The following is a 20,792-nucleotide window of genomic DNA, read 5'->3' on the forward strand; positions in this document are numbered from 1 at the left end:
CATGTCAGTTTCCTCACTTGTAAGGGGAGCCACCAAGAGTAGCTACATGCTTGTATTGTGAGAATTAAACAAGTCAGTCCACGCAGAGCACAGTGCCTGGCACGTAACACTCGCTCAGTGAACATTAGCGGTTACTCACGGTAGGGGAGGGCTGTAGTGTCTGGGAGACGGGCCAGCCTGGGATCAGGTCCCAGCTTGCTGGATGTTGAGCCCTCTGGTGGCGACCATTCCAGCCACTTGGCTGCCAATATGTAGAGGGGATAACAAGGACTTTCTCTAAAAAACGTGAATTTTACCCTAATGCTTGTATTACTCTTCACCAGGATGCCCTCCCTGTTGACTAACCTAGGAATAAGTACATCTCTTTACAAATCATTCAGTTTCACGTGTTCTGGTTGAGCCAAACTGCACTGTCGGCTGCAACAGACTGGACAACAGAGGGCAGTGGTCAAGGGCACAGGTGCTAGAGTGAAATGACCTCTGTCTGAACCCAGGTCTTGCCACTAACTGGTCTTGCCACTGGCCTGGTGTCCTCAGACAATTCACTTAACCTCTCGTGCCTCTGATTCCTCCGCTGTAAACGAGGGCGAAGTGGCTAATAGTAGCTAACAACCACCCTACTGAAAACAGCTGTTGGGGGGATCAGAATGGTTACAATAAGTGGGACACTTAGTAGGTTCGTGCTTATTAGTTATCTCCCACAGAGCCCAGCACCCTGCTGTATAAATGGTTTCATCAACAAATACATGTTCGTTTCTATGTTTTTTTCTTGCAGATGTAGTACATGAATAATGTATAACAACTAGAAAGTGCATATAAGGTAGAGAAAATAAATATTAACAAAAACCATTAGCAATGCCACTGCTCAGAGACAATACTATTAGTATTTTCCTATATTCCATTCATTAATTAAACAGCATTTACTGAGCATTTAATATGCGGAAGGCCTTACACGCTTGCTGGAGCTATGACGGTGAGCAAAAATAGAACTAGCTCTTGCCTTGCGGAGCTGACGGTCGAGTGGGTGGAAACACATCTTCATCGCATAATGAAACACGCGTGTGAAGGTGCAACTGTGGTACACGCTGTGCAGGAAAGTATGCAGGCAGCAGGGAGAGCTGACCTCGTTGAGGGGGTCTGTTTTCTAAAGGTTATGAGGAAGTGATTACTGAGCTGAGAATTAACTCACAGAAATGAACTCAGTGAAGGTAGAGGGGAGAGTGTGACCAACAGGAGCACAGTAAACCCAAAGGCCCTGCCGTGGGAGACAACATGGTGAGGAGAAGGGATCTGGGGCCCAGCGACGCTGCCGAGCGCACCAGACCAAGCTGCTGATTTAGGGAGAGGGCAGACGTAGCATAGCGCAGTGTGCTTAGTTTAGAAATTATATCCTCTATTCATTAAACATTTTTTTTTTGGCCAGGGACTCATTTGTTTTACATAAATTGGATTTAGAATACATATTGCTTTTATTATGAAATTTTTAAAACAATAAATACATGGCAATTTACCTCTTATTGTTGGAAATATAGGTTGTTTTCAGCCTTTCCACTTTTTCTATGGTTTTCTCTGCATGCACATTAGTGCAAATATTTCTTGGCATCAGTTTCTGCAAATGTAATTGCTGGTTCTGCAAATTTATTAACATATTTTCATCATAATCTTGTCTGGAAAATTAGCATAGTCAACTGTCAAGATCTGGTGCTTATGTGATGCTATGGGCTTTTGAGGTTGGTATGACTCTTACATTCTGACGCATTCTGGGTGACTGTCAGAACCTGCTTCTTCATTTTCTTAGATGTGTGAGGAAGTCCTATTTATTTCTTATCTCTATGGGTCCTTCCTTCAAGTTCAGATCACTCAGTACTAGCTGCCAACAAAGTATCTTTTGCTACAGCTCTAGAAGCCTGACTGTCCTACTTGGGCTCGTGGAGGAGGAAAGGCTTTCTTATCTGTCGCGGAAGGATCTTCCTCTGGACTGGGGATACACTGCAGGCGCAGCCAGTCTCTTGACAGCCCTTCCTCTCCTCTGCCCTCCTACTTTGTGCAGTTCTATTTCCATGTACTGAGGTCACTAACTTGGGGTGAGGTTCGGATGATTCTATGACAGAATGAGGTGTTCTGTGCTAGGAGCTAACAGACGCCACTTCCTCGAGAGCCTGCGTCTTCCAGCCCGCCTTTCAACATCCGGCAAACTGTCCTTTTTCCCTTTCAAAGTCCTGTTTGTATCTTGACCTTTAGATTACTTTGTAAGGACCCTTGACCGTTACACCATAATGCCTAGTCTTGTAGTGATTAACGTAACCAATTGATTCACACCTTTCTCGAACTGTTCTTAGCATTTCATTTCTTCATTGCAAAAAAAAAAAAAAAAAATCCTGTTTCCAAGGTCGGGGGTGTGGGGATGCTCTTGCTGAGGCAGCCAGACGGTGGGCAGGCCTTGCAAGGCTATTGGGTGTCTAGATCGAGGGAGGCTGCCATGTGCCAGGCACAGTGCTAATTGCTTTCTATAGGTCATTTCTTTTAATCCCCATGACAACCCTGGGGGGTAGGTATCATTACGGTCCCCATTTTGCAGGTTAGAAGCTTTGGGAGGTTGTCACTCGTCCACAGTCACGCGGCTACTAGGTGGGGAGCGGCCCCCACTTCTGCTCGTAAACTAAGAAGATGAAGCAAACGGAGGCAGACCAAGAAAGAAAATGTAAAACGCGGTTAAGAAGCAAAGGAAACGTAGGCAGCGGGCGGATGCGGCCTCTTTCCTGCCTCGTTTCCAACTACGGCCGAGCTACCGTGAAGCCCCAACGCCTCCCAGCGGCCGCCTCTGTCCCGGCAGCGCTTCCGGCCGCGGGAGGGTGTCATTAACGAGCGCCCTGCGCCGGCACCTACGACTTGCGTGCGTGTGGGGTAAGACGTTGGTGAGGAGGCGGGTCTTCCGGCCCTGGCCAAAACCATTTCCGACAGGAGCCGGAAGACTGTGCCGGGTGGCGGCGGGGGCGGCCAGCTGCTGTAGGTGAGCGGTGCGCCTGCTCGCCTTCCCGCGCCCGCTGGTCTCCTCATGCTGCGGGCCGCGGCCGCCAGCCCCCGCTCGGATCCGCGGCGCTGAGGCGCGGGGCAGCGTGCACCATGTCGTCGGCCCTCCGCGCCACCGACTTCCCCCGCTGGAAGCGCCACATCTCGGAGGAGCTGAGGCGCCGGGACCGGCTGCAGAGGCAGGCGTTCGAAGAGATCATCCTGCAGTGTGAGCGGCGGGCGGGAACGCGGGCCGTGCAGAGGCACGTGGGGCCCCCGGCGCCGCGCGCCACTCAGAGCCCCGGACCTTTTGTTTAGAATAGAGTGTTCTCCTTCTTTCACTTTACCCTTGGGTGTGACCGTGCAGGGTTTCCCTTACTGAGTTGTATTTTCTTCGTAGGCGGGCGCGGTTCACGCTTGTGTTTGGAAATCCCAGCAGCTCACGCAGTGCTCGTGCCCTTAAATAGGCAGGCTCCTGAAACGGACGCCGACTCGCAGTAACTCGCGCAGTTGACATCGTCTTTAGGAGTGATAGGAAATGCTTGGCCTTTGGTTCTGCAGGCCTCTTGCCCTTACTCCACTTTGGTGTTCTGTGACTGTTGCACATTTCGAGTCTTCACGTACGTTAAAGTCCGGACATCATAACGCTTACTGCTAGTGAAAACTTTGATACCAAAGAGGTGGTTTTCTTCCGCTCCTGCTGCAAGTTGAGCACGAAAACGTTTGTACCGTTAGATGCGTTCTAATGAGAATTTCCTGGCTTCCCCTTTCCCCAATTTCACCTTAACTGATGATACATTTGGGGTGAGAAATGGGCGCTCTTGGGTCCTATGGTTTCATCCAGCCGTTGAGGTCAGCCTGACACGTCTTTCCTGTTATGTTGATTCATGAGGTTCACAGTAATAGTAGTTGCCCTGTGTTGAATTCTGATTTTGCCAGTTCCCAAACCCACCTGTACATTAGAATCACCTGGGGAGCTTTTAAAAATTACAAAGCCCAGGCCACACTCCAGACCAATTAAACAGCAGTATGGAGGGGTAGGACGTGGCATCGGTGTGTTTTTTAATGGTCCGCAAGTAATTCTTTTGTACCGATCAGTTTGAGTACTGTGTTGAACATTCGGCAGGTACTGTTTTATTTAATCTTCCTGAAAATTCTGTGAAGCAGGTCCCGTTGTCCTTTTTACCCTTGAGGTGTCTCTGGGATGGCAGTCCAGCAGATTAATGGTGGGGCCTAGATTTGAACGCAATTTGATGGCTCCTGACTTGCATTTGCTTTTCTCATTGGGTCCCCCAAGAAATGGCGCTTTCTCGCTGAGCCCATCCTCTTAACAAAGACAGGAAGGAAGAGAGGTGGCGGCCCCCTGACCAGTGCCGTTTCTGTTACCAGAAGCACAGGCAGCCCTCTTATTCAAATGTGATTCCTTCTCTGGTTAAGTAAATTCAGGCCGTCAGGTGTTTATTGACTGTTCTTTAAAAGCTCATACACATTGAAAGTCAAAATGAGTTGGAGGTCTGACTCCACCCCTTGCTGACCATTTTTTCCACGGGCCTTTCTGAGTCTGGGTTGCTGCTGCGTCTATAAAACGGGGGTGAAGCTTGCTCTTCCTGCTTCATAAAATCAAGGCTGTGAGTGTGCTTTGGAAGCCAGGTGCGTAATAGTCTATAAATGGAAGGTGCCTGTAATGGCATTGGCACAACGTGAATGTTCTTCTGCACTTGAAAGTGGACATCTTGGAGGGAACAAGGGTGTAAAAAGTCAGGAGAGGTCAGCCCTGGAGAGGGAGCACACCTTTAAAGAGCTGGGACAGGTAGAGTATACGGGAGGGGCAGGAGAGCAGGCACCGCCCACGCTCCTCCGTCCAGCCTTCCCTGTCCATCCTCACCGCACTTCAGCCCGGAGTCTCCTGTCCAGGCCCTGTCCCTGAAGAGAAAGATGAAGAGAAGCTGGGGGACAGGCGGCGTGGTCCTGCCACCTCTGTCCTTCTCTTTAGTGAGAAGAACTTTTAGGAAGGATGCCTCCTGAATTCCTCACATCCTTTGAAAGACCTGATGTGATCACAGCACCCAGCTCTGGTGTAAGCTGTGGAAGCTCTTTGACACTGGTGAACATCCAAGGCAGGAAGCACGTCTCTGTTCGGCTGAGCTAGTTCATTAAATTAACGAAGATGAGGAGAGTTTTCTTTTTCTGCCCAGGAACTCCATGTTCAGATGTAAGGGAGAAAGGCAACTTGAGGCTCTAGGAGAAGAAGCCCTTCCTTCGTGAATAGGCACTAGCACAAGCCCTGCCGATTTCTGGTTTTGAGCAGGTACAGTCTCTGACTTGTAGGGTTTGCGACAGCCCCCATCAAGTGCAGCTCTTTTACAAGTTTCCCGGGGTCACTTTCCTGTTCTGGTCGGTGTACCCTGCCCCCATCTGATCTTGCTGGCCCCTGTGTGCCTATCATTTCTAGCCTTGACTTTTCTTCTGAGTTCCTGCACTGTGGTCCCTGTCACGTTTGTGACGTCCAGAAAGAGAACTAGTTTTTTTCCCTTGAGCTCTCCACTCAGGTGTTCCCTGGCACAGCAGCATCTTCCACCTGGCTGCCTGAGCAAGGGACCTCAGGATGATCTGTGACCTCTTGCTAATAAATACCTGTTCGTGTCAGTGACTCTTCACCATTGCCACTTAAGAAAGGTCTGAATTTCTCATCCTGCCCTTGCTTGTGCTGGCTCCAACAGTCATATCCAGCCACCGCTCAGACAGCTCTGCTGGTCCTCTCTCCTGGACTGTCATCTTTACCTATGAGACCATGGGAGAAAACGAGTGAAGGATTACTCTTCTCTTCCTTTTTATACTTGGGCGCGCCCCACACCCACCCCAGGACACTTGAGCTCTCATTCATGTTGTATCCCTAGTGCCCTGATCTGAAAATCCAATTGTCCAAGAGTAATAATAAGGTAAAATTCCCTGTATTACTGAGAGGTGCATAGCGTTTCATTCTTCCCCTGTGTATTGGTATGTTATTTTTCACTCCTGAGGTAGAAATAGGTAACTGGGAGTAGGTTGCCTTTAGTACGGGGAACATTCTCGCAGAATTGTTTGCTTAGGTTCCTTTGGCTGGGCTGCCCTTGCTGAGGCCAAGTAGCATCTGAAGAGTGTATGTTCCTGGATTTTGGATAATTGATATAATCGGTGACAAAGTACAGTACTTAGTACTTTGATACCTAATAAAAGTGAAGCCTACCCTGTGTTCTGGAGTTTCTTTTTGTCTAAATCTTGATAAGACAGTAAAAAAATATAAGTAGTATAAGACAGATAAGTAGTAAAAAAAAAAAAAAAAGTATATGTAGGTTGTAATAAATAACCTGATTCTCCACCCCACCCCCCTTTCTTGGTAGATAACAAGTTGCTGGAAAAGTCAGATCTTCATTCAGTGCTGGCCCAGAAGCTACAAGCGGAAAAGCCGGACATACCCAACAGGCACGAGATAAGGTATTTTGAAACTGTCCCGTGTCATCTGTATGTCCTCCTTGGTTGAAGTCAGCCTCCGTTCAGGTGTCACGTCTCTGATTCAGAAGCAAAGCAGGTGCTGTTCCTGTGCTCCAGTTGTGTCAGCTCCTTTCAGATGAGAATTCTGAAGCCCGATGCCGTAGTTTGCTGTGTCTAATGCGCACTTTTTTGCCCAGATTTCTGAGGGAAAAATAAGGATGTGTATTATGCATGGGTAGTACTAATTCCGCATCTATATAAATGTTTTTAATTCTTTTATTTATGCTTATGTGTTAGAAGTGTAACTCTAGAAAGCAATAGCGATATCTGTATGCAAAATAATACCCTGGAATATAATAAAAAAGCAAGTATCTAAATATAAGTAAATAAAATTTTGAATTGAAAACTTAAAACAAAAGATTATTTTTTTCCCCTGAAATTTTGGGCCCAAATCGTGGGTGCACATTATACATGGCAAAATACGGTAAATAAAACCTTTTTTTTTTTTTAAGGTAGGGACCTACCTTCCTTAAAGGGTCATCATCCGTAAGATGCCGTAATCTAGAGGAACTGCTTGAGACGGGTCACCTGGCCGCTTGCTCTCCAGCCAGCTGGGGTCACGTTTTCTAAATAATCGGGCAGCATTCTTGAGCAGATTTACGTGGATCTGGTTAACACAGGCTTGCCGCACCATGCTTTTTCTACAAACGGATCTATTGATCCTTTTTAGTTCAGTGTTTTTCAACATATTTTGTAGATTTTGAAATTAAACTAACTGGTTGCAATAAACCCTTGTTTTTTTAAAGAAAGATTAGGAAAAAGATGTGTGTTTTTATAGGAGGGTGAGTATTGTCTCCTTCAATACGCACAGGTGTGTCACGATGGGGGTTTGATGTGCTTACGCGGGTCATTTATGTACCCTTGGGTCATTTGAGGGCCATTGTCCAAAAATCTGAAAGCCATTCTTCATCAAAGTAGCATACATGGAATAATTCTAGAGTCTTCTGTCTTCTTTTTCCACATGTTCGTGTTTGCGTATTGCATTTGATGGTTTGTGTGGAAACAGTACCCATTATTGCTCTAAAATTCCATTCTTATTTTCACATTTAGCATTTTTAAGAAGAAGGTTGACAATAGTTTGGGGTTTTAAAAAAGTCCAGAAATGTTAGGTGTGGCTCAGTGTCTTTACTCCTGAGGCTGAGTGGGCTGTGTACCTGCCTGCCCCCCATGTTTCCTCGGAGGGCAGGCAGGCGGGCGGGCGGGTGGGCGGGTTTCCCAGCGCACCAGTGCGGGGAAGATGAGCAGATGGCCCCAGTTCGTCCTAGCTTGGTAACAGGCCAGCAGAGTGTGCCTGGCCGGGCCCCAGGGGCCCTCTGTAGTATGGAAATACCTGTTTCAGCGTCTGGTCGGTTTTAGGGGTAGAGAATGCCATGTCACTCTTTCATCAGAATCAGTCAATGGAAGACTCAGAACAGTTTGTTTGTCCACCAGGTTAGACTCTTGGTGATTATATTCCTGTATTTATCTGTCAGTCAAACTCACTTGCTTAGAAAGGTTCTGTAAGAAAATGTAAAACAGTTCTTTTCACTGAATATCACAGGGGCTGTACTTCCACTGGAGTGCCTTCCTTCCCCCACAGACTTGTGTCCATAGTCAGGCCTCTCCTGTGACTTTCCACGTGTCAGCTGTGGTTCCTTTTTCCCTGGGGATCCTGTCCCTCCCCATATACATTCAGTTCTGCAGGCCTGTGGACTCTGCCCGCAGTCCCCTGTGCGTCTGTCCCTTAGTTTACATTTATTTTGCTGCTTCATTGTGGCCACTCCCATCCCCCCCTTTTGTCTGTTCTCCTCGCACTCCTGCACGCAGCCCTCTGCACCCAGTGATGGCGGTGTGGGCCGGCCTTAGGGATGCGGAGACAACTGAGTCTAGTAGGGTGGGCCTCTTCACGCGTGCTCGCTGGTGTGATGAGAAGGTGCATGGAAGATGGCTGCCTGATGGGTTCGTTAAAAAGAATTCAACTGAGCGCATTTGAAGATCTAATTGGGTGTGGTAAGATCTAATGTGTGAATTTGGCAGCATCCCATCTAGCAACTAGAAGGCCCTTCAGGGGGTTGTATAAAGTGGGAGGTTTTCATAGGAAGAAGGGGGCGGGGGTTACTAACAACAGAGAAGAAAGGGCTATTGCGCCTCCCAAGAGTGTGTATCTTGCAGATTGCCTCTCTCTTTGGGGAGGGAGGAGAGGGAGGGGCCTGGCTCACAGATTACCTTTTTGGTGCTGACCGGGAACTTCCCACTGCTTGATTAACCTGGAAGAGGCTGAAACTGCAGTTAGGTCAGGTGTTAAGTCTCGGCTTGAGATCGTGGGCTTTTAGCACAAGTGCTGCCATTTCAGTTTCCTTCTCCTTCCTGTCTCCTTAAGTCCTGCCCATCTTGTCCTAATGAATCTGAATAGAACTGTACACTTGAAACCTATATAATTTTATTAAATGTACAGTATCACCCTAGTACATTTGATGAAAAAATTTTTAAAGATTTTATTTATTTATTTTTAGACAGAGGGGAAGGGAGGGAGAAAGAGAAGGAGAGAACATCAATGTATGGTTGCCTCTTAACGTGCCCTCCACCAGGGTCCCATCCCACAACCCAGGCATGTGCCCTGACTGGGAATCAAACCAGCAACCTTCGGTTCACAAGCTGGCACTCAATCCACTGAGCCACACCAGCCAGGGCAAATTTAATGAAATTTTAAAAACTCTTTTAAAAACTTTACTTATATCAGTTGACTTCCCTTTTAAGTATTTTAATCCCTTTGCTTACTAAAAAAGATTAAAATTAAATTCTTCAGCCTAGAAATAGTGGATTCCAATAGTTTTTTAAGTAGGCTTCCTGGACATTTCTTTCCAGTCTCTGGTCCTGCATGGGGACCTCAGAGAAGCCTTTAACTGTCCTGTGTAGAAGAGCACCCCATCGCTCTGTTCCCCTCTGTTCCTGCTTAGTTTCTTGGCACATCTCACGACCTGTCTTTGTGGGACTGGGTGTTGTCTCTGCCCCCAGCTGACTGTCAGCTGCAGGGTCCTGGAGCTCTTGAGCGCTGCCTTGTCCCGGGAGCAGTGCCCAGACAGCGCTGGCCCTCGTGTGCTTGACCTGCAGCAGCCTGCCTGTCTCCCCTGTAGTTACCTAACCTTCATTCCCGACACACCTGGTGGATGGGGCGGTGGCTGGTCCCTTTCTACATCAGGTTTGCAGTGGCTTATTACTACACTTGCCTGGGGACACTGGCCCACTGGATCGGCTGTGTTGTCGTGTTCAGGGATGGAGTTCTGGAGTTAATCATTTAACTGCCTGATTGAGGGGGCTTGGGGTCTGATTTTTTCCCCCTCTCTTTTTTGCACGTTCTCTTCATCTGCCTTGTTCGGTGAGTCAGTCCTGGACACGATGGTGCGTGGAATGATGGCCAGCTACAGGAGATGGCCCAGCTGAGGATGAGACACCAGGAAGAACTGACGGAACTGCACAAGAAGCGTGGGGAGGTGAGGATGGCCGCTCTCTGCCTGTCTTCTGCTCTGCATGGGTCTTGTGGTGGGGAGGGTGGGCTGGTGGGCCGGCAGCCACCCTGGCCACATGTGGCATCACCAGCTCTGCCCACGGGAATGAAGCAGTGGGAAAGGTGGGAGGCCTTTGCCTCCACGGACAAGGGGGCGAGCCATCGAGATCACTGCACGGCGCCACGCCCCAACGCAGCATGAAAGGGACAAGTGAAACACTTGAAAGAAAAGAAGCTTTCTGCTTGGTCCACTGAAGGTCCTCCTAGTACCTTCCCAAAGCTTCTGAGAGAACTCGCAGGGGCACACGACACATGGGGGGCTGCCAGAGAGGAGGGGCTGGGGAGAGGGCGCATCGGGTAAAGGGGTCACTTGTGTGGTGGTGGGCGGGAACTGGACTTTCGGTGTAGTAGACACAGGTGTCGAATTACATATAATGTCACACACCTGAAACTTCTATAATGTTATAAAGCAATGTTACCTCAATAAAGAAATTAATCTTTTGAAAAGCTTTTGAGAGTGAATCCTGAAATTTCAGAAAGAATTATTAGAAAGAATCAAATCCTGGGTTGTGTTGACCCTGGGTGGCATTATGATGGCAAATTACAAAAAAAAAATGCAATTTACAGATCACTTGAATTGATCATTTTATCAGCTGAAGAGTGGGAAAAGGTAGCCGGGGTGAAGGGTGGCTCCACAGGAACCTGGTGGTCAACAGGGATGAATCACACGCGTTCCTGTAAGCACCCCCACCGGCCCTTGGGCTCCTTTTGGCCGCCTAGCTTGTTTCTTCCTGCCATGGGCCAACCCCCGGGGTACCCTTTCCTCCCTAAAAATGAAGCAGCCCGCTGTTCGCAGCTTTCAGCCGAGGCCCTGACACCCCGTGTTCATGAGAGCTCTTCTTACCCGCAGTTGGCGCAGCTGGTGATTGACCTGAATAACCAAATGCAGCAGAAGGACAGGGAGATGCAGGCGAATGAAGCAAAGTGAGTAGAGACAACACCTCCCTCGGGACTGGCCGGGAGATCGCGCCCGTCTTCTGTACTCTGAGCAGGGCTGGTGGTGGGCTCACCAGGAGTGCCGTTCTGTGCATGCATAGCAAGGGATCTCTTTCTGCCTGCTCTGGGAGGGAGGCAAGGACATTTCCCTCAGTCTTGCAGGTACCCAGCATACGTCTCGAGAGTACCATTGGCCCTTGCAGGTGTCCCTGTGGTATTCGCACTTCTCCCCGTGGCCATCGGGTATGGCAGCTGGGGTCTGCTATGGTGGAGATGGGGCCAGGATAGCGAGTGTGTGGCCCTCGAGAACAGGGATGAGTTTGTGGGCAGGATTATTCTCGATGCAGGAGAAGCCTGGCAGACAAGATAAACAGGGAATCAAGCCGTAGTTTCATCTCTGCCTTTTTCCTTGATATGCAGAGAGGGGTGTCTAGAGGCCTGGAAAGGTGGAGGGCCTTCTCAGGCCCTCTCGCTCAGTGAACGACAGAGCTGATGGGATGCCCAGGGTTTCCAGCCTCTTAAGCCTCCATTGACCACTCAGATTAAGCAAAGACTCCCTCAAACCCTGCTTTTCTGAAAGGTGCTCTAATAGTCCTTCATAGTCTGGATGAATTTGGCAGATGCTTCCTCTCCTAATGGGGTGTCCTGCCAGCGGTTGGGGCTGGGCTCAGCTGAGTGAGGTATGATAAAGATGAAGTCTCCGGCACGGTGCCTGGTGTGATGGCTGAGGTACCCGAGCTAGTACCGGGCTCCTGCATGGCGCCATCCCTCCCCTGCATGTCTGCTTTCAGAATCGCAGAGTGCTTGCAGACGATCTCTGACCTGGAGACGGAGTGCCAGGAGCTGCGCAGTAAGCTGCAGGACCTGGAGAGGGCCAACCAGACCCTGAAGGACGAGTATGATGCCCTGCAGATCACGTTCACTGCCTTGGAGGAGAAGCTGAGGAAAACTTCAGAGGAGAACCAAGAGCTGGTCACCAGATGGATGGCCGAGAAAGCCCAGGAAGCCAACCGCCTCAATGCGGAGAATGAAAAGGATTCAAGGTGGGAAGTGAATCCACAGTGGGTGGGTTCCTTGGTTCGTGAAGTTGCACCCAGGTCTTTGAAAACAAGGAAGCAGGCCTGGCAGCTGCAACCGCAGGGTGGGGGGATGCCAGAAAACACTAATGCAACTGGAAATAGCAAGGGTGGATTTAAAGAGAGTTGCATTTACAAGAACGCTTTGCAGCTGAGCAAAGGATTACCTCTCCAAAGGCCTTTGGCCCACACTGATTTTGCCAGTGAATTCTTTCAGTGTTTGAAGAGAAAAGCTAATTTTTGAATAATGTAAATTAAACCACAATTAGAAAAAGATTGAAAAGTCCCCCAAGTTTTGTAAAGCTATTTAGGCCCATACCAAAAAATCTGATTTGCTAGTATACAACTTCACATGAACATAGATGGGAAATTCCTAAATCAAACTCACTAGTACATTTTTAAAAAAAATTCACTGTAGTTCTGCTAGGATTTATCCCAGGAATGAAGAGATGGTTTATTGGGAAAGCAATTAAATGTATCTTGTTAGAGAATGAACGATGTGGCCACTTTACTAGACCCTGAAACGGCCATTTGCTCAGACTCAGTTCCCGATCCTGAAAAAAATCCCTTAAACTGGGAACAAAAAGTTTCAATAAAAACAGCCAATAGTGTGTGTAACAGAGGCAATAGGAGTCAGTCCCTTTAGGGAAATTTGTGAAAATTCCCCCAGAGAGGCTCCTACATGCATGACGAAGGTCCATCGTCCTGCGTGCATCCCCCTCCAAACCAGGAAGAGAAGAAGGAGGGGCCCCTGGCTGGACTCAGAGAGATGTCTTGGCCATCCAGCCAGAGAGGACGCCAAACGCGGGGCGGGGGGGGGGGGGGGGGGGGGGCGGCCATGACGATCACCTAGAAAACCTAAGAAAGAATCATCTGAGAGACTGATGATGAGGCTTCACCAGAGATTAGAACACAGGGTTTTAAATCCCACATCGGTCGTTAGAATTTGAAAAGATGATTGCAGTTCATCTAAAACAACGAATGAATGAAACTAAGAGTGTTAATAATAGCACTTACCCTACCAAATAATATGCTGAGCCCTAAGGTAGAAGTAAAAGATGTGACTGTCTGCTGTTTACTTCGTGAAAAACTCCTAAATCGAGCGTTGGAGGACTTTCTAAATGTTAAAAGGAACGGAAATTAAGAGTGGGCTGTGTAGAATTTTTAGACTTTTTACCATCAAAGAACACAAACAGTCAATCTGGACATGCTATTATAAAATAAACATTTTTAACAGTGTCAGTAAGGACTCGTGAGCGGCGAGACAGACAGTTCACGAAAGTGACCGTGGTCAGGAAGCCCAGCAGCAAAGGCTGTTGGGAGGCAGGTGAAAGGGTGATGACGGGCAGCCCATTTGTACAGCCTGAAGGACAATGGGGTGACTGGGAGGGAGCCTGAAAAGTGTCCGCACTTGTTGGGCTTCAGCCTAAAGAGGTAACGAGGCTGGTTCCCAAGTGCTGAGGTTGCTTGGAATTCATTGCAGTGAATAAGTAGAAGCAGCGTGTCCCTTGGGAGATAAATCAGTGGTGGTGTTTTCATACAGTGGGATTTTTTTCTTTTCTAGTTTTCTGTATTTTCTAACTCTCTCAAGTTTCTACCATATTATGAAAAAATATTTTATATTCTTCCTGTCTGGTGTTTACTGTGAGTGAAATAGCTTGGCTTAGGCCTCGGAGCTTGGAGGCAGCTGGAGGGAGGGGAAGGCTGTGGGGCTGCCTGGGAGCCTTGCTCTGCTTGCAGGAGGGAGAGATGTACAGGTGTGTGGTGCTAAGGAAGAGCCCTGCCACCTCCCCGTGCGTGGGGAGGAAGTGCAGACTCTGATGGAAATGGTCCTCTGGAATGTTCTCCTGGGGGTGTGCACATGGACCTGCCATCATCTGCTTGCCTGCGCGGGGACTGGGGGGCTCTTCATTATTTTTCTCAGATAGCTCCTTCTTAGAAGCCTTCCCCTTCCTGCCGCACCCTCCCCCACCCCCCGCAAGATTACTGTCCCTCCCCTTCTAGCAGCTTTCATTTACCTGGCTTAGCGTGGCGCACTGCTTTGAAATGGCTGGTCGTGTCCTGCCTCCCTCCCTAGGCTGCGGCACGTGCCACAGTCCGGCACCGTGGCTGCTGCGGAACCGAAGGAGTGGGAAAGTCGCCTCCCTTTGGCTGTTCTGGAGGGCCAGGAGCAGGCGTTTCCCTCCCCTGTGACCCTAGGGCTGCCCTTGACCCCCTTGCAGACCCGCACCTTTCCCGTGGAGGAGTGTGGCCCACACGCCGCACACTGGAATGCTGCCTTTCCCTCAAAGACAGCTCCTAGGGCGTGTGCTCCGGCTAGGAAAAGTTTTTTAAACTGGTCTTTTCGTCACTTGGCTTGTAAAACTTCCTTTTCATCTTCCAGGTGTAAAATTAAGATTGTAACATACTTTTTCAAGCTATAATCTCGTTCCTTCCCAAGATTCTGGTATGTCACCTAGAGGACTTTTCCCCATGTTGAGAATTAATCTTTCTGCTAGAAGCTTAAAAAGAGTTGTAGCAGAATTCTTGCTGGAGCTCGGTAGCAGTGCTGGAGTTCTGGGCTGGGGGTGAAACCCCAGAAGGAGGCCAAGGCGAGAAAGTAGGGAGCACCTGCATTCGGGACTTGGGAAGGAGGACAAGAACCGTTTTAACGAGAGTGGATGCGATCGTTGGCAGCATTAAAACCCTGCCACAGCCGAGACCTGTTGGTCCAGCCCCAACGAACTGAAGTCGTGTGCGTTCTGGTGATGCGTGTCTTCATCTGTAAAATGGGAGTGTTGTCACTCAGCCTCCGAGCATGAGGACTAAACGAGTTAACACCTGTAAAATAATAGAAGTGAGCCAGGCACACGCATAATAAATTCCAAGTAAGTCTTAACTGTTACTCTCCTTGTTCCTGGTAGGTTCGTGTGAGACTGTTTGCAGCAGAAAGCGAACCGAGACTGTCCCTGGATACTCTGGTGTGCCTGCGGCCCTGAGCGGCCCTGGGTCCCATCGGGCAGGCCTCTGCTTTCTCTGAGAACGCAGTCCTTCGGGCTTTGCTCTGAAGTCCTTTATAATGGGATCTTTACTGCTGTTACCAGTGTGGGTTTGGGGCGCTGGTATCTTTGCCTAGGGCAGTTGTTATGTTGAATGCAGTGAATATTTGGATGTGTTCTTAGAACTAGTCGACTAAGAGCCCGAGCCGCATGCTGTCTTTAAGCAAACATAAATAGTGGGCCTTTTTTTTTTTTTTTTTTTTTTTCCAAATAGGAGGCGGCAGGCCCGGCTGCAGAAAGAGCTCGCAGAAGCAGCAAAGGAACCTCTACCAGTGGAACAGTAAGTAGAGATACAAAAATCAAAACTATGCTTTTATTAATGTGATTGACTCTTTTTTAAATAGTGTGTTCTTAAATTTCTATAAAACCATGTTATAGATTGTCAAAAGAGACGTAAAAGATTTGAGGTAGAAAATTAAAGAACACTCGTTACCTTCCAGAAAGTCGCTCCCATTTACACTCCTCTCCGCTCACATGCACTGTGAGCGTGAGCTCTAACTTCCTGCACCCCTAACAGCCTATAGCCTCGCTGTTTTCTTGTTGGCACCGACCGGGGTTCTGCCCCGAGAGGGGCTGGGGCAATGTGGCGCTGGGCTGGGCTCTTCTCCTGCTCTCTTGCTTTGTGACTTTAAGTGGACGTTTGGGCAAATCTTGGAAGCGTAAGTGAAGGCGGGGGTCCCTTGGAACAAAAAGGACAGAATCAGTTGGAGCTTTTCCTAGTCTGGGGATGGGGTGGAGGATCTTGCTGAGACCGAGGCTTTGTTTTGAGGTGGTGGGTGTTTTAACAACTGAATTTTTTTTGTCTCTAGTTCAAGCTGTGTTCTTTTCTATTGAAATACAGTCTGGAATATGGCATTAGAATTGTGATCTGCTAGTTTTTTAATAGTTGCTTCCACATAGTTGGAGGGGAGTGGTTTAAATTCAATGAGTAGTCGTCTACCAGACAAAGGTCTTCATTGATAAGAAAACAAGATGTTCTCACACCAAGCCTTTGCTTTAGGTATAGAGTGTACATTTTTCCTGCACTCTTCAGATGTGGGAAAGGAACTTCACACGTCTGTTCCCCAAACTACAAAGTGGATAATAATTGACCTGGAAGTGAGATTTGATTTAAAAGTAACAGCTTACAAAGCATCATTTGTCTGCCTCCTCTATTTGTCAGCATAAACAGGTGACTAGCTGCGACGTGATTTCGACTGGTTGAACACACAGAAAGGGGCTGAGCTGGGATGCAAACCTAGGGGTCTGATGTCCAAGGCCTGTTCTTAATCTCCTTGCGGGGGAAAGGACACTTACATCTTTGAAGGGTTTGATAATCAGTTGCCAGACCCCAGTATTTGCTGGCGGCCCTGGGCCTTTGCATAGTTCCAGTACCTTTGTGACTGTAAAATTCTGCCTGAAAGCATTACACAGGCTCAGCTCATGTTTGCTACTCCTGCCCTCTCTGCTGGCCTGTGCTCACCCCATGTGACCACGAGTGACTCCCCAAACCACAACCGAGAAGAAAAGAAAGCCCAGCCTTGTTCTCTTTTCTTCAGGACTGCCTTTGTTCCCCTCTGCACCCTGGCCCAGACTGGGCTCAGTTACATGGAGCCCTAGAAGCAGTTGTCCAGGAAAATAAGTTTACTTTGACTTGGTTTAACTTGCTTGGTAACAGGTTCTTAAGTATATATTTACTTTATCCAGATAATCAATCATGAAAGAAATCTTGCTTTCAAGTTCTTATGAATCCAAAAGTTAGATGATAGAGTCTTGGGTTATTACATCTTGTTATTTTACTCCTCCCTGAAGATTGCAACTCGGTAGGAGGTCACTAAGACCAAAATAATTACTTGTCAACCCCCCTACCAGGAAAAGGGGGAAGAAAGAGAATTCCAGAGGTGCTTGGCATCTGGTGGGGTGAACAATAGCAGAGGAGTGTGTCCCGAGGGCTGGATGACTTCACCGAGATGCAACGGGCTCTGCGATGTCAGGGGCACCGAGTACATCAAACATAAAGTGCCCCGAGCCAAAATAGGTTGTGTTTAGATTTTGCTTTCCTGTTTTTTATATTATTAAAGTAATATTTAAAATGGTTGTTAAGGCAACCATTGATTTCATTGCGCTTTTATCGGTCCCTTATTCACCGGGACCTTCCCCCTACACTCAATTTCCTGTGCTTCGTGGCTGCCCCTTCCTGTCCCGAGCCCCTCCGCCCGTCTCACGGGAACTGTGTATTGGTGAGTACAGTCCAGTTGTTTGAGGACAGGAGCCCTTCGGCTGCGAGCCAGACTTCTGATGGAGAGACTCTGCCTTGGTTCTGGTTAGGTGGTTTTGGGTGTAATAACCCGTTATTTAATTGCTTCCCAAGTGAGATTTAAAGGATCAAAAGCTCACTTTTAAGGTTATTTTCCGCTGGAATCCTGGATTTGGATGGAACGGGTTGAGTGTTTAGAGCGCAGCGGTTCCTTTTCCTCCAGCGAACCCTTAACCATCGCTGTCACGGCAGAGTCGCGTAGATAGTGTGTGACTAGGAAGTGGAGTTAGCGTCTGCAGAACAGACTCGTCGCAGAGCACCTGTTGAGCAGAATCACAGACGGCTTCCTGCCCTTCTTTCCAGGGACGATGACATAGAAGTCATTGTGGACGAAACCTCTGACCACACCGAGGACACCTCTCCCATGCGAGCCATCAGCAGAGTGGCCTCGTAAGTAGCTAGGTCCGGCCGGGAGAGGAGAGTTGGGGCGCGGTCTGACAGCATGTCGTGGCCCGACAGAGCAGTCCCATGCACCCAAGCCTCTCCCTGGCACTGCGGCCCACCTCGCACAGCCGCAGGCACCAGTGGGCTCCTCGTGTCCCCGTCTTGCACTTCAGGGAGGTGGGTATCCCTCAGTGCTGCCACCAGCTGTGAGGGGAAGCAGAGGGGAGTTCAGTGGCTTCCTCGGGGGTGGACAGGCAGTTCAGGCCTCGTCAGGCAGGGTGACTGCGTAGATCCTACTGTTCATCTCACTCGGGCTCCAGGGGTCTTTCGATTTGGTAAGCAGGACTGAAAGGAGGGGGATTGGTTATTAACAGCCAGTTAGACAGTTTCACTGTCAGAAGTATTGTTTCCGGGGAAGCTGACTGAATGCTAGGGGGCCTTGTTTCCTCTTAAAACTTCGAGGCTGGGTTTTCCTCCTTCCTGCCCCCTTTTGTCTGGTGGTTTGTACTGTGGTGGACTTCTTGGCTGGGGTTTGGGGACTCATTGGGAAACATTCTCGGGTACCTATTTTTGTGGACTGTTTTTATTGATTGATTATTTGGGAAAAATGTTTCTAAGGTTTAAACCTATCCTCCCCTCCTCTTTAGTAAGCGACTCTCGCAGCCTGCTGGAGGCCTTCTGGATTCTATCACTAATATCTTTGGGTAGGTTAGAAACCCTTCACTTTCCCTTGTCGATAATGCGTGTAAATGTATCTAAGTCTGTATACATGATTTATTACAGTTTTTGTAAGCACACACCAGAATTTCAGTGGTGCAGACCGTACGGGTGCCTTAATGTCAGCTTCTCATTGGGCTTCTTCCTTTTTCCTCAACTTCCTTTCTCTTACTCTCGCTGCGTGATGATCTTGGCCTCACCCTCTAGTCTGTCCGAGTCTCCCCTTGTGGGACATCACTCTTCCGACGCTGCCAGGTGAAACCATTACCCACTCTTCCTACCCCGGCATGCGGGTCATTGATGATCGCGCTGATCACCGCTTGCTACCCCTGATCACTACCCCCGATCATCCGTGTCCGTGTGCTAACCGCGTCGCTTTGCATGTTCCGAGGGATGCTGCCCGCCTCTGAGCGGGGCAGTGGGGTGAGCGCTTTGCCGGCAGCCACGCTCTCGCCGCTCTTTCCTGCCATGTGCTCGACTTTACCCCCGACCCCAGTGTGCGCTGAGGATGATTGTGACTAGGCCTAGAAAGTCCTTAAACTGTTCTACAAAACTACCAGCGAGCTCCTTCCGAGCCAGCAGTTCCATTACGTTGAGACAGCTTCCCAACAGTCTGCTGACGGGGAAGCAGCTGTTCAGGATCGTTTCTCAGTGTTGCGTTTGAGAGCCCACGAGTTGGCAAGCGGAGAGTACAGGTGTGTGCTGCTGGTCTTCCCAGTTGTTGCTGGAGTGAGGATGCTTCTCACTTGGCCAGTCATTCTGTGAAGGATCCAGAAGGGAAGAGAAGCTATTGGTTAGAAAGGGTCTTTGAATCCCTTCTGAGTTTGATGGACGATTAGCCTTGCGCAGTCTTGTCTAATGTTCTCCTTTATGTTACTTCTTAGGAGGCGGTCTGTCTCTTCCCTTCCGGTCCCCCAGGACAATGTGGATACTCATCCCGGTTCTACTAAGGAAGTGAGGGTCCCGACGACCGCAGTGTGTGTCTTTGTAAGTATGACAACCCCCCAAGCCTCATGTGGTAGCTGCATGGCAACGAACGGGTCCTTTCTCCTGCTGCAGCTAAGCTTTCTCGCGCTGTCTTTACAGCAGGCCTTTATACCTGGCGGCCCCGTGCGATGGGAGGGAGTCATGTATTTTGCTTAGCATCGGCTGACAGCATTTGTTACAGCCATCCTCCGCAATACAGGACTGGCCGAGAGAGAGGATTGGAAGCAGGAGGGATGGGGCAGAGGAAGACTAATTAGGGGTGGCGAGAAATTAGTAATTCACGCAGTTGCTGTCACCAGTTGGCTCCAGTTTAGAGTCAGAGTCTAGTTAGTGGCCTGTGGTGAAGGGTCGTGATTTCTACGCGTATCCGTGTGGCTTCTGACCGTTAGGAGCACGTGGTTGGAAGGAGTCAGTTCCTGGCGGGAGCCATAGTGCTGTTAGGGCTGTCAGCTGGCTTTCAGAACTGGGTCCCGGTGCGAAAGGGTAACATGGTCCCGCTGGGGTAGCGGCACAGGCACTGGGCCAGCTGGGGAAGTGGAGCGTGCCTGGCTCAGGGCCCGCAAGCACGGGTGGACAGGCAGACAGAAAGAGTAGGGCCCAGACTGTTGGGCTGACTCTTGGGTTGTATGCAGTGCCTCGGAGGAGCCAACTTTCAGGGGAGAGAAGAAGGACTTTCTATAAAAATGGGGTGGGGTTTATATGGGGGAGCTTTCAGTTCCAGGCATAAGGAGGGACTTGAATAATTAGAAACGTGCACACCGTGAACTGGCTGAGCTACGAACTGCCTTGGGCGTTGTCGGGAGAGCCCCACTGCGCAGGCCCGGGCGCCTCCCGGAGGTCGATGATGATTGGTAAAAGGTCTGACTGCACCAAAGTCACAGCCCTTCCTTGCCCTCAACTCCCAGCAGCCCATGTTTCCTCCCATCACATTTAAGTTGTGTGCATGGGGTAATGGAGCAGCTGACACTCTGGAATTCTGTCAGAGTGTGTTTCTGAGAGTGGACAGTTCACAGCTGACAGCCTTCCAACAGAACCAGCTATCAGGAGGCTGACGAGAGGCAGCCGTGGGTGTGCCGGTGCGTGATCTCAAGTTTTCAATCTGAGACCTCTTTGGCGCACAAGGAAGGGAACTGCATGGAGCTGAGAGGCTTGGTTCCCTGCCACACAGCTTTTCAGCAGTGGGACACAGAGGAGGGGTGGGAAACCGGATTGCCAAGCAAAGAAAGAATAAAGTGACGTTTGCACCTGGTCAGTTAGTAGAGTTGTGGTCGTGA

General features: G+C 49.1%; 1 protein-coding gene and 1 non-coding gene across 5 annotated transcripts in view; both read left to right on the top strand.

Moving 5' to 3' along the window:
- The first annotated feature begins 2,968 nt into the window (after window positions 1-2,968).
- Window positions 2,969-20,792, top strand: part of ATG16L1 (autophagy related 16 like 1) — a 33,280-nt gene continuing 15,456 nt past the window's right edge. Inside the window, exons 1-10 of one of the 4 annotated variants that reach the window (XM_053919219.1) lie at window positions 2,969-3,238; window positions 6,390-6,483; window positions 9,905-10,010; window positions 10,935-11,008; window positions 11,812-12,063; window positions 15,349-15,414; window positions 17,734-17,820; window positions 18,462-18,518; window positions 18,739-18,786; window positions 19,416-19,518. In XM_053919219.1, coding sequence (XP_053775194.1) covers window positions 3,124-3,238; window positions 6,390-6,483; window positions 9,905-10,010; window positions 10,935-11,008; window positions 11,812-12,063; window positions 15,349-15,414; window positions 17,734-17,820; window positions 18,462-18,518; window positions 18,739-18,786; window positions 19,416-19,518 — 1,002 coding nt within the window. In that variant the 5' untranslated portion in view covers window positions 2,969-3,123. Of the gene's footprint in view, window positions 3,239-4,159; window positions 5,318-6,389; window positions 6,484-9,904; window positions 10,011-10,934; window positions 11,009-11,811; window positions 12,064-15,348; window positions 15,415-17,733; window positions 17,821-18,461; window positions 18,519-18,738; window positions 18,787-19,415; window positions 19,519-20,792 lie in introns of those variants that run through there. The other 3 variants (XM_053919222.2, XM_053919220.1, XM_053919221.1) reach the window with 3 other exon arrangements.
- On the top strand, window positions 20,355-20,625 carry LOC112308086 (small Cajal body-specific RNA 6). The gene has a single exon (XR_002975097.2). It is a non-coding gene; the product is annotated as a small Cajal body-specific RNA 6 (non-coding RNA).

Source organism: Desmodus rotundus, chromosome 2, assembly GCF_022682495.2.
Source record: "Desmodus rotundus isolate HL8 chromosome 2, HLdesRot8A.1, whole genome shotgun sequence".
Taxonomy (NCBI): domain Eukaryota; kingdom Metazoa; phylum Chordata; class Mammalia; order Chiroptera; family Phyllostomidae; genus Desmodus; species Desmodus rotundus.